Consider the following 12,274-nt stretch of genomic DNA (forward strand, 5'->3'; position numbering starts at 1 on the left):
CACAATCAGATCGTTTCTACAAAATCATTCCATTGTACTTTTTTTGTGTGATACAAGAAGCTAATTGTCTTCATTTCTCGTTTTGCTTTAGTTGGTTGATGAGGTGCCTACTGTTGATCCGGGATTGCCAGCCCTCTGTGCTCCCCCCACACCAAGCTTCTACTGCTGAGAGAAAGGATGATGCACTTGAAACTCGTGATATCAATTCGCAAGCCAATATCCAAAGGCCTATTACCAGTAATGTTTCCCCAGCAAAGCTTGCACAAGTTGAACGTAAAATATCAATGGAAAGCGACGATTCCTCTGAGTCCACCGATGAAGATGAAGCTGTTGTTGAAAGAAGCCGCCCCCTTATGAGATCTGCTTCTCCTAGGAGGTCTGCTTCTCCAATGCGAAGGGTTCAAATTGGGAGATCAGGATCTCGTAGGTCAACGCCAATTGCCATCAAGAGCCTAAGTTACTTCCCTCCTAGCCAGAGAGTTGCTTTGGATAAAGATGATGAAAGCAGCTGCAATGGTGAAACAGATCAGCCTCCAAGGAGATCCGACAATAATGTAAGAAGAATGAGCGTGCAAGATGCGATTAGCCTTTTCGAGAAGAAGCAGAAGGGTGAGAATCTGGATTCTGAAAGTAAGAAAGCCGGCTTGGTCGCTACCAAATCTGTACTGCGTCGGTGGAGTTCAGGAATGGGTGACTCTTTGAACAGCAATACATCGGAAGAAAAAACCTCAGATTGTGCATCTCAAAGCAAATCTAACAATATGGCTTCTGATGCAGAGAAGAATGAAGCTGAATTACAGGCTGAGACAGATGCAGCGCCAAACATTGTAGTTGCACCTGAGGCAGGAAGTTACGATGCTGATGGCCATGGCATCACAGTGTCGGAAATGGAAAATGTGGTCTCATCCCACACTAACATTTCTGCTGAACAAACACATTCTGGGCAGGAGTCAAACAGTGATAGGGCAGTGGCCTCTGCTGAGTGGAATCGCCAGAAGGAAGCCGAACTTAATCAGATGTTAATGAAAATGATGGAGGTCATGCCTGGGAAGTTTGCAGGCGCCAATGTAACTGCTACCGGGCTCATTTCTGCAAGTGAGAAGAAAGGTGGACTTCAAAGAGAGAAGCGAGACACGAAGGTTCGAACAGAGAAAGGTGTAAAGCGACCAGCAAAGGAGACGAGTACCAAGCTCTTGAGGGAATCCGTTGGGCAGAACAGAGCAGCAGTTACCCCCAAGACTAGCATCACAACAGAGAAGCGTAATTCACCTATTCCACAAAGGGCAAGGAGAAATTCATCACCTCCAGTCTTGCCAAAGGAAGTGATCTCAAAGACACCAGCAAAAAAAAGTTCCCCCAAACCATCACCTGCACCAGCTACCCGTAGTTCATGGTCAGGATCTTTGACTAAAGCAACTAGTAGTACTGCACAGAAAACTAAAAACTCTCCTGGAGCAGTTTCAACATCGACACCAACTAGCCGGAGAAGGACCGCGACAGCATCCTTGGCACCTCAGCCGATTTCAAAGGTGGAAAAACCCCTTCAAGCAGTGAAGAACAAGAAGGAACCTGTGACTGCGACAAAGCCAGCCATTAAGGGGCAGGAAGATAAGAAGACAAGGACAGCAGCAACAAAGCCGAGCAGAGTGGCTAAAAGTTCACCTGCATCAGAAGAAAAATCAAGTGCAGTGACAAAGTCAGGCATGTATAACAAGGTCCCAAAGAAAAGCAGTGTTGTACCAGTAGAATCCAAACCCGTGAAGAAAGCCACTGGGATTAGTCAAGGTGTTGGTTCTGGTGCTGTTAAGAGTAAAGTGCCGCAGCTTGGTGATTCTTCAAAGGGCAGTGGAATTGTTACCCGTGCGGAAGATAAGGAGCAATCTCCTGTGACAACCGAGCCAACTACCAAGGTACCAGAGGCTGATCTTGCTCAACCAGCACATGATGTTGATGAAAATTTAGAAATTTCGATCGATAATGACTTACATGTTGAAAAAACAGAAAACCCGGGCTCGAGTTTAAGCGCAGCCGAAATGGGCCCCAGTGACCAGGTTGAGCCCTCTGTCGTTGAGGTCAAACCTCTTGACGAGGACATGGACATCTCGTCAGCTGCCTGGGTTGAAGTGGATCATCAAGAAGTTACTGATGTGGGTGAAAGCGTGACAGGCGAGGATGTCACCTCGCCAGCAATTGAACCGTTACCGTCTTCAAGCCCAAGAATCCGTCATTCGTTGTCACAAATGTTGCAAGCAGATAGCAACGAACCAGAAATAATAGAGTGGGGAAATGCTGAAAACCCACCCGCAATAGTTTTTCATAAAGATTCTCCAAAAGGATTCAAGAGACTTCTTAAATTTGCTCGGAAAAACAAAGGAGACAACAACACTAATGGTTTGGCAAGCCCATCGGTGGTTTCTGATGGAGAGGATGAACAAGAAGAATCCGGTGCTAGTGATGGTGTAAATTCCAGCAGGAGAACTTTTGATGGTTCCAAGACTAATAGCATCTTATCAGGTACTTCTCCGGCCATAATTCAGCGGGAGCTTCTCATCCTACATACTGTAGTTTTCAAGCAGAAAGCATCTCATACTTTAGTGCTTGAGCCTCAGTCTTTTATATCTAAAGTTCCTTCCAGAATGGTCATACACAGCACGCCGCAACGTAACATCGACAATATAATAGCGCAAAGCGAATCTACATAAACATAACAGTTCTGTGTTTCCGTGAAATACACGTAGACACTAGAGTACCCGCTGTCAGAAACAACATGTCCCTGGATATTTGTTGTGTTCAGTGTTCATGAAATGGAGTAGTTATTCATTTTCCTATGAATGAAATTGCAGGTATACATTGTTGAATCTAAATCTCTTAATTTTTCAGCTCAATCAACGACCAGCAGCTTCAATGCCACAGGCTCGGATAGGCTACGGGACAGGCCTGGAGCTGCACCGTCAACTAAAGGCTAGTTCTTTTTACCCAAACAAAATTATGGTCACTTGTACTCCCTCTGTCCCAAATTACTCGTCGCTGAAATGGATGTATCTAGAACTAAAATACATCTAGATACATCCATATGCGCGACAAGTAATTTGGAACGGAGGGAGTAGTATCTACTAGAGTTGAGTAGACGTGAAAGCACCCCTAGTAATACATTTGTTTGTGCCTCTTTGTACTTGCAGCAGCATCAAGGTCATTCTTCTCCCTCTCAAACTTCCGGAGCAGCAAAACCAACGAGTCAAAGCTTCGATAGTGCGTTGTTTGTTATACGTTAGATGTAAAAAATGGTTTGAGGTGACTGATTGTTGAGAACGGAGGCAGGTTGTTTGTGTCCGGTTCTGCTTTCCTGCTGTTCAATATTAGCTTCTCCTTAGCGGTCCGCATATCATTACTTTGCTCATGTCTTGCTGTACATCTTTTAAGTATTTTTTTTGAGTTGTTTTAGATGACCGGTATGTTATCTTCACTGGTACAGTACTATTTTTCTTTTTTGCGAGTGATCTTGACTGATAACTGCCGCAAAAGAAAAAGACAGATTTAACCGCATCCAGCTAGTTGGTTATTATCAGGCAGCTTGACTAGAACTGATTGATGATCTGCTGTTGGTATCGCGAACCTCTGAGATTTTGAAGCTAAAACTCTGAAGGGTGATCTACTGTTGGTATTGCTGATTACCAATTTACCATGGTCCCAAACGCTCTCCCAGCAAACCTCAAACCACACACGGACGGATTCAGATACAGAAGTGGGCATCAATTCAAATCAAAGAAAGAAAAAGATACATAGGTGGACATTTATTTACTACGTGGACATAAGCATGACTGCACCCATCACAGAAAGGGAAAGATGAAGGATTCAGAAGGGAACCGGCGAGATTTGGATGAGAGTTGGCTCATAGTGATGAGGGGCCTCGAAACCATGGAGGTTGATGAGTGTCGCCGCAACGTTAGCGAGCCCGGCATCCGGAAGGTCCTCCCGGAATGTAGCCTCTGGCGCAAGCCCTGGACCTCCGATGGCGATGGGGACCTGCAGGCGAGGCGGGTTCAGTAAGATGATGAGAACTGGACACTCACTCGTGCATATTATAGATATATACATAGCGCCGGGCGCCTGATGATGAAATGTGCACTCACTGGATTCAGTGTGTGTGAGGTAAGGGGCTGCACATTCCCGTCTCTGTCACGAATTGGTTTCCCGGATTTGTCTCTTTTCACCATGTCCTCGGCATTGCCATGGTCTGCGGTGACCACGAAGATGCCACCTTCTTGTTCAATGGCGTCAAGAATAATCCTGACGGCTTCATCAGCGGCCTTGCACCCAACGATGGTGGCTTCAAGGTCACCCGTGTGCCCGACCATGTCTCCATTCGGGATGTTTACCCGTACCTACAAAACCACCACATCACTCTTTTTAGTTTTTACTACTCCTAGTAGGAGTACACCGTATGCTGGAGGAGGATCTCATTGTGCCAAGTACCTGATCAAATTTGCCACTTAGGATGGCATCCCGGGCCTTCTCCGCAACTTCCACGGCTTTCATTCTTGGCTGTACATTAAAGGGTATACCGGTGTCACTTGGAATTTCTTCGTATTTTTCCAGGTTTGGGTTGAAGTAGCCCGACCGATTCCCGTTCCAGAAAAAGGTGACATGACCAAATTTGACCGTCTCGCTACAGGTCAAAACCACCCAAGATATGAGGAATAGCAGCAGCATGCTTGCTCAAGTACCAGAATATTCAGAGACCGAGATGCTCTTTATATACAGCAACAAAAGTAAAGCACTGTGTACCTGCAAGCGTAGGTGCGTACGCCATTGTGCGCCAGATACTCACCGGACGTCCTCTCTATCTCCGGGGGAGCAACAAGGTAATGACTTGGTAGCTTTAGTTCGCCGTCATACTGAAGCATACCAGCGTAGCGAATCTTGGGGAATCTGACACGGTCAAATTTGTCGAAATCCTCGTACTCTAGCGCCTTTGCAAGCATCACCATTCGATCAGCTCTGAAGTTAAATGTCACAACAGCGTCTCCATCCACTATGGGCCCAACCGGTTTTCCGCTTTCATCGACGACGACGAAGGGGGGTAAATACTGGTCGTTAGCCTTGGGTTCATCCCTGAGCCTTTTCACGGCTTCAAGGGCACTTGGAAACTTGTGTGGTGCTTCGCCAAGAACCTGGGCATCCCAGCCACGCTTCACAACTTGCCAATCATTCTGTATAACAACAAGAAATACAAAGTTATAACTGCAATATTGCCGCTGCAGGGTACATCCTGCAGAAACACACATTTTTTTAAAGTAGGATAGGATAGCTGGATAGGAGAGATCACCTCATAGCGGTCCATTGTAACATACATCCTGCCTCCACCAGATGCAATCCTTGCATCAACACCCTTCTCCCGTAGCTTAACCAGATCATTCTCGAGCGTTTCCACGAATGTGACACTGCTGCCATCCAATACGTCGCGACCGTCGGTAAGGATATGAACCCGTATCCTCTTCGCTCCATGTTCACTAGCCCCCTTCAGAAGCAGCTGCCGGAGCCAAATCATTGACATCAGCCTGGAACTACTGCAGAGTGAACTCTGTTTAGAAGAAAAATGGTGTAACCTGCAGCTGGTCGATCCTTGAATGCACTCCCCCATCGCTCAGCAAACCAATGAGGTGCAAAGTACCGCTCTCAAAAGACTGCTGGATGTACTTAAAACCCTCCCCCTCATATATCTTCCCAGAGGCGAGCGCCGAATCCACCAGTTTTGCACTGCACATTTTGCTCAAATGATCACTAATTTTTGCTTAAGCAGCTTCGCCAAGGTAGTTGTACTGAAATTAACTTGGTCACTTTGGTCATACATGACTGCTGTCCTCATGCTAGCACATAACCCGCACATACCATCACAAAGCACGCAGAGCAGACACGCTAGAAAATATATTAGTACTCCATCATCTACTTAACACCATCACATTTTGCACCGCCTGAATATTAACATTGTATATTTTTCTAGCGTGTATATGAACGACCACTAGGTCACATGCCTCCATTTGTTCATACATTATACCAGCATAGAAAGCCAACGTATAAGTTTAATATCTAAAGATTACTAAATTCGGCAACAAACCTACATACATAGCGCATAGTGTATTCAAATTCCTTTATGAAGTGTTTATTATAATTATTACTAGCATAGTAAATATCCCTTTTACGTAGTTTATTATCACTACTACTACTATAGTGTCACTACTACTATAGTCTCACTGGCTCTGCTAACAATTTGTAAGATCCCTAAAACAAAGTAGTAGAAAGAGAACACAAAATTTGAATGCCAGGCCCACTCGAATCCTACACAAATGAACGTGTACCAAAAAAATAATGTGATTGCACTGTAAGAAAATAAAGGATTCTTTCCAAGAGGTTTGAGCAAACATAAAATTTTATTTGAAATGTTACGCAAGGAAATCACTGAGAAAATGCTTGATAGGATTCAATACTACTACAGATCAAACAACCCACTTAGGGAAATGAGCAATGCTACATCCATGCAAAGCTACGTAAGGTTTACCTAATGCTACTGATTTGGCAAATCTCATGCGATAATATTGAACCGAACCCATGCTCCAGGCCGTACATCAGATGGCATCATACACCGAGATATGTGCATGGTGCGCTTCAGAAAATTTGGCGGGAGAGATCAACCACTGTTTATCAGGCTATAATTGCCACCGCTGCTTGATAGCATAGGCTATAAAATATGAACTTGCATCGGTCCACACAACTGTTGTCTCCATTTGACTAGGTCAGCTCAAGATATTTTATTCGCATCTGATTTGGCTCCTACGACCTCACATGAGTTCTACTTTTTTTCTAACTTTCCCTATTTTATACTGAAATTGACTGTATTCTTGTGTCAAATGAATCTTTTTTCCTTCTTTGAAATGAACAGTAGTGCTTTCCAGTGGTAGACATTGACATCACTGTAGAATAAAATGTTCATTATGAGTTGTTCTACTGAATAACGTGAAAAACAGGTCCAACCAATTTCACAAGTCTATGATAGTTGTTCAAAAAGAAAAGAAAAGAAAACCAAGTTCTTGCCTATCTGAAGGATATGTGTTTAAAAATAGTTTTTTTCTAGATGCACTTCTGTATCAACATTTGTTTTAGAAAGCGATACATGTCTATCCAAAATATTGAACCTCCTATAATTTTTCGAGTTAGCACAAGTAATTGTCGGATACCGAGGGCAACCACACATGACTCGAACCAACAGATAATACGTTCAAACTACCGTGTTCTCCCCCATTTTGAAGAAAAAAGAATTAAATTGTACCACCAGAATTAGCTGCATGAAAGGTTCTTTTTTATCTATGTTTTGTTCTACTCAATACACATATTTTACCTAGCGTGCACACGCTGAGCTCACGGGAAATAACCAGAGTGATGAACAGTACCACAACAGGTTCGAACAGAATTTTTTTTTAATTCTTGGGGCTTGGGCTCATGATCTACAGTAACATAGGGAAAAGTGTCAGTCCATCCTTTTCAGAAAAGGCGAGCTGGTGTAGCCTACGAGCAAAGCCAACGAAGAGGAGGATTAAGCTAAACCAAAAAATTTGAATACTAACTAGGCACAGATCCACATGGGAACCGATACTAGATCAGACGGCACCGACCATAGGTTCGGGCGGACCATGGTCCAAAACCTCTCCTAAATCTCATGTGTATGCTCCCCAGGTCGAGGTCGAGTACTCACCGACTCTCTATGGAAATAAATATCACCCCGACTCCTCTTTGGCAATAAGGGGGTGTTTGTTTCCAGGGACTTTTTGGTGAGGGACTAGAAAAGGTCCCTCTTAGAGACTTTTTAACCAAACAGGAGGGACTACTAGGACTAAAAGTTGCCTTTTGAGACTAAATGAAGAAGACTCTCAAGGAGAGTCTTTTTTGAGACTTTTCCAACAATGCCCCTCCATGCACCCATTGCCCCGCCGCCCCATGGTGTTGTTTGGTTGTTATTTTTCTGTATACTAGGGGTAACACGATCATTTAATAACCTCTGGGGAGGGACTAGGGACTTTTTAGTCCCCGGAAACAAACAGGAAGAGACTTTTTAGGGACTAGGGACTTTTTAGTTAGGACTAGAAAAAGTCCTGGGACTTATCCAAACAGGGCCTAAATAACTCGCAAACAGAAGTTTCAATAAATCCTAAGGGGTGAAATTCCCTAAAATACCTATGAAAAACCTTTGAATCAAACAGGTCCTAGCATTGCTTTTATTTGTGTGTGGTGTGTGCTTTTATTTGTACTACTAGTTAGGGAAGAGCCACAACATGTGCACATATTATCAGTAGAGTAGACAGCGGGAGGCCGGGAGCGTTACCCTTGGGCATATATCTGGCCGGCTCCGAGCGCATTGTGGCCGACCTCGCTGTTCCCCATGTCATCATCTGTAGGCAGCCCCACCGCCGTGCCGTGAGCTTTGATCAGTCTCCACCTCTCCGGAGCACCCTGCCATGCAACCACACAAGCAGTAGCAAAGGATCTCCATCCGCATGCGTAGGAACCGAACCGGAACCGATGAAGCAGCGTGAGAGAAGAGAAGAGAGACGGAGAGTCACGTTGGTACCTTCTTGAGGGCGTCGAGGGTGGGGGTGTCGGCGACGTGGATGCAGTTGAAGGGGTCAGGCGGCGCCTCGCCCCAGCCGTCCAGCACCACCACGCCCACCACCTTCCCTTTCCCCAGCCTCGCATGTTCGGCCAGCTTCCACGGCCTCTCCTCCTCCGCCCCCGGCCTGCGCGCCATCATGCGTGGGGCTTGTGTGATCAAAACTCAGTTCCTGAAGCAGCGCGCCGGAACAGGGCAAGTGTTTTGCTGGGTTCTGGCCTTGTGAGAGAAGCGGCGGAGAGATTGCCGAGTTTTTTTTGTTTCTAGGAAGGAGTCGGCCATGCTTGTTTTCTCTGGAAGGGTCTGGGCGCCACGAGGCAGCCGGGAGAGGCACAAGTGTAAAGACGTGAGGAGCTGGTCTGCCCATGAACCTACCTGACAGTACGATGCTGACACATGGCCCCGGCCAAATTCAAAAAAAACAAAAAAAAAGATTTCCATGCCAGTTTTTTTTTTTGAGGGGGCAAAGTGGGCACTTTATTTATATGGGAAACGCCAAAAGCTAGATTTCCATGCCAGTTAATTATAGAGCAAAGTGGGCCCTTTATTTATATGGGAAACGCCAAAAGCTAGTACAGTACTAAGTATCATAGGTCCTTATAAATACACCCTTATGAAAAAAAGGATTTGTTTAGGGCACATGTAGATGTCCCTAGTTATTCAATATAAGTGACTCAATCAAACTAGAAAGAAAAACAAAAAAACAACAACAAAAGAAATAGCGTAAATCAACGACATATAACTTAGATGTCTAATACAGAAATCACTTTATGTAAAAATTTAGAAAAATACTAATCACGCATTTGAAAAAGGTTAAATATATATAAATAAAATGTTTTTAATGTATTGTACAACGTGTGTGAAAGAAAGTTGACATAAAATATACGTCTAAAAGAAGTTAATCATGCAATGGAAAAACGTTAATACATAAACAAAAGAATTGTTGTTGATGTATGAAAAAATGTACCAAGTGTGTGTGTGGAAACAAATAGATATATAGAATAAAATAGATATTTTCAAAAATGTTAGTCATGTGTTTGAATATTTTGAAATGTGTATATAAAAAATGTTTTTGGTGTATAAGACAAATACCAAAATATATGTTTCAGAAAAATATTAATCATCTATTTGATAAATGTTTAAAAATATATAACAACCGTTTATATGTATAACAAAAATGTATAATGTGTACGAAAAATAAAATAGGCATCAAAACATATATTTGAATTAATATTGATCATGTATTTGAAAAAAATTAAACATGCATTAAAAATTGTGCTTGGTGTATATGAAATTTTTAGACTTGTGTATAAAAAAATGTTGACCATGTATTAAAAAAAGCGTTCAAAACATCTATTAAAAGGAAAGCAAACATCGTGTATTTGAAAAAAATGTTCAACATGTATAAAAAAAGTTTCACATGCACACTGCAAATATATATCGTGTACCGAGGAAATGTAGGCATGTGTTAGAAACCCAATAAAACCGACAAAGAAACAAAAAAAACTAAGGAAATGAAATAAAATGAAGAAAGAAACAATGAAAGCAAAGTTTTACGAAGAAAGAAATAAAAATGAGAGAAAACCACCGAAAAACAAAGGACACCAGTGAGAAATAAAGAAAACAAAGTTATGAAGAAGAAGAAAAATAAAAGCCGAAGAAAAGTGGTGCGAAAACAAAAGAAACTGGCAGAAAAAGAAGAACAAAAAAAGAAGAAGAAAAACCCCAGAGAAAACAAAGCAGAGCAAACCATAACCAGCGAACCTACACTGATGGGCCGGTCCATAGGCACGCACCCTTCAGCGAGTTGAGCTTCCACCTCGTGGGGAGCTCCTATACGGCGCTGCAGGCGCCCGTTGGCGCTCCTGGCGCCTGCAGCGCCCGTTGGCGCTCCTGGCGCCTGCAGCGCCCCGCGCTGGGCCGGCCCATAAAGAAAACAAAGTTATGAAGAAGAAGAAAAATAAAAGCCGAAGAAAAGTGGTGTGAAAACAAAAGAAACTGGCAGAAAAAGAAGAACAAAAAAAGAAGAAGAAAAACCCCAGAGAAATCAAAGCAGAGCAAACCATAACCAGCGAACCTACACTGATGGGCCGGTCCATAGGCGCGCACCCTTCAGCGAGTTGAGCTTCCACCTCGTGGGGAGCTCCTATACGGCGCTGCAGGCGCCTGCAGCGCCCCGCGCTGGGCCGGCCCATGACAAGTGCAAAACAGAGAACACAAAACGCTCACAAAACCAAAAACGGGTAAAATGAAGAAAGAAAACCCAATAAAAACCGACAAAGAAACAAAAAAAACTAAGGAAACGAAATAAAATGAAGAAAGAAACAATGAAAGCAAAGTTTTACGAAGAAAGAAATAAAAATGAGAGAAAACCACCGAAAAACAAAGGACACCAGTGAGAAATAAAGAAAACAAAGTTATGAAGAAGAAGAAAAATAAAAGCCGAAGAAAAGTGGTGCGAAAACAAAAGAAACTGGCAGAAAAAGAAGAACAAAAAAAGAAGAAGAAAAACCCCAGAGAAAACAAAGCAGAGCAAACCATAACCAGCGAACCTACACTGATGGGCCGGTCCATAGGCACGCACCCTTCAGCGAGTTGAGCTTCCACCTCGTAGGGAGCTCCTATACGGCGCTGCAGGCGCCCGTTGGCGCTCCTGGCGCCTGCAGCGCCCCGCGCTGGGCCGGCCCATAAAGAAAACAAAGTTATGAAGAAGAAGAAAAATAAAAGCCGAAGAAAAGTGGTGTGAAAACAAAAGAAACTGGCAGAAAAAGAAGAACAAAAAAAGAAGAAGAAAACCCCCAGAGAAAACAAAGCAGAGCAAACCATAACCAGCGAACCTACACTGATGGGCCGGTCCATAGGCGCGCACCCTTCAGCGAGTTGAGCTTCCACCTCGTGGGGAGCTCCTATACGGCGCTGCAGGCGCCCGTTGGCGCTCCTGGCGCCTGCAGCGCCCCGCGCTGGGCCGACCCATGAAGAGTGCAAAACAGAGAACACAAAACGCTCACAAAACCAAAAACGGGTAAAATGAAGAAAGAAAACCCAATAAAAACCGACAAAGAAACAAAAAAAACTAAGGAAACGAAATAAAATGAAGAAAGAAACAATGAAAGCAAAGTTTTACGAAGAAAGAAATAAAAATGAGAGAAAACCACCGAAAAACAAAGGACACCAGTGAGAAATAAAGAAAACAAAGTTATGAAGAAGAAAAAAAAATAAAAGCCGAAGAAAAGTGGTGCGAAAACAAAAGAAACTGGCAGAAAAAGAAGAACAAAAAAAGAAGAAGAAAAACCCCAGAGAAAACAAAGCAGAGCAAACCATAACCAGCGAACCTACACTGATGGGCCGGTCCATAGGCGCGCACCCTTCAGCGAGTTGAGCTTCCACCTCGTGGGGAGCTCCTATACGGCGCTGCAGGCGCCCGTTGGCGCTCCTGGCGCCTGCAGCGCCCCGCGCTGGGCCGGCCCATAAAGAAAACAAAGTTATGAAGAAGAAGAAAAATAAAAGCCGAAGAAAAGTGGTGTGAAAACAAAAGAAACTGGCAGAAAAAGAAGAACAAAAAAAGAAGAAGAAAAACACCAGAGAAAACAAAGCAGAGCAAACCATAACCAGCGA

At 43.7% G+C, this 12,274-nt stretch overlaps 2 protein-coding genes across 4 annotated transcripts in view; one reads left to right on the plus strand and one right to left on the minus strand.

Moving 5' to 3' along the window:
• LOC119296261 (COP1-interacting protein 7-like) overlaps nucleotides 1-3,531 on the plus strand; it is a 6,968-nt gene extending 3,437 nt beyond the window's left edge. Inside the window, exons 9-11 of one of the 3 annotated variants that reach the window (XM_037574659.1) lie at nucleotides 92-2,514; nucleotides 2,881-2,961; nucleotides 3,180-3,531. In XM_037574659.1, coding sequence (XP_037430556.1) covers nucleotides 92-2,514; nucleotides 2,881-2,961; nucleotides 3,180-3,250 — 2,575 coding nt within the window. In that variant the 3' untranslated portion in view covers nucleotides 3,251-3,531. Of the gene's footprint in view, nucleotides 1-91; nucleotides 2,515-2,880; nucleotides 2,962-3,179 lie in introns of those variants that run through there. The other 2 variants (XM_037574660.1, XM_037574661.1) reach the window with 2 other exon arrangements.
• A 128-nt stretch (nucleotides 3,532-3,659) lies between these two features.
• On the minus strand, nucleotides 3,660-8,931 carry LOC119296262 (2,3-bisphosphoglycerate-independent phosphoglycerate mutase-like). The gene is made up of 8 exons (XM_037574662.1): nucleotides 8,621-8,931; nucleotides 8,375-8,502; nucleotides 5,607-5,757; nucleotides 5,327-5,530; nucleotides 4,786-5,210; nucleotides 4,474-4,666; nucleotides 4,131-4,382; nucleotides 3,660-4,023 (listed from the first exon to the last, which is right to left on the minus strand). Exons 1-8 carry the CDS (start codon nucleotides 8,798-8,800, stop codon nucleotides 3,853-3,855), a joined length of 1,704 nt encoding a protein of 567 aa, XP_037430559.1. The 5' UTR covers nucleotides 8,801-8,931; the 3' UTR covers nucleotides 3,660-3,852.
• Between the last annotated feature and the right edge of the window lie 3,343 nt (nucleotides 8,932-12,274).

Source organism: Triticum dicoccoides, chromosome 4B (assembly GCF_002162155.2).
Source record: "Triticum dicoccoides isolate Atlit2015 ecotype Zavitan chromosome 4B, WEW_v2.0, whole genome shotgun sequence".
NCBI classification, from domain to species: domain Eukaryota; kingdom Viridiplantae; phylum Streptophyta; class Magnoliopsida; order Poales; family Poaceae; genus Triticum; species Triticum dicoccoides.

Bases quoted from the DNA above. Each gene is read 5' to 3' on its own strand.
- LOC119296262 (XM_037574662.1), bottom strand. From the start codon at position 8,800: ATGATGGCGCGCAGGCCGGGGGCGGAGGAGGAGAGGCCGTGGAAGCTG. The intron at 5,758-8,374 runs GTAACGCTCCCG...CAAAATGTGCAG, and splicing joins GGCCAGATATATGCCCAAGG to TGCAAAACTGGTGGATTCGG. The intron at 5,211-5,326 runs GTGATCTCTCCT...GTTGTTATACAG, and splicing joins TTACAATGGACCGCTATGAG to AATGATTGGCAAGTTGTGAA.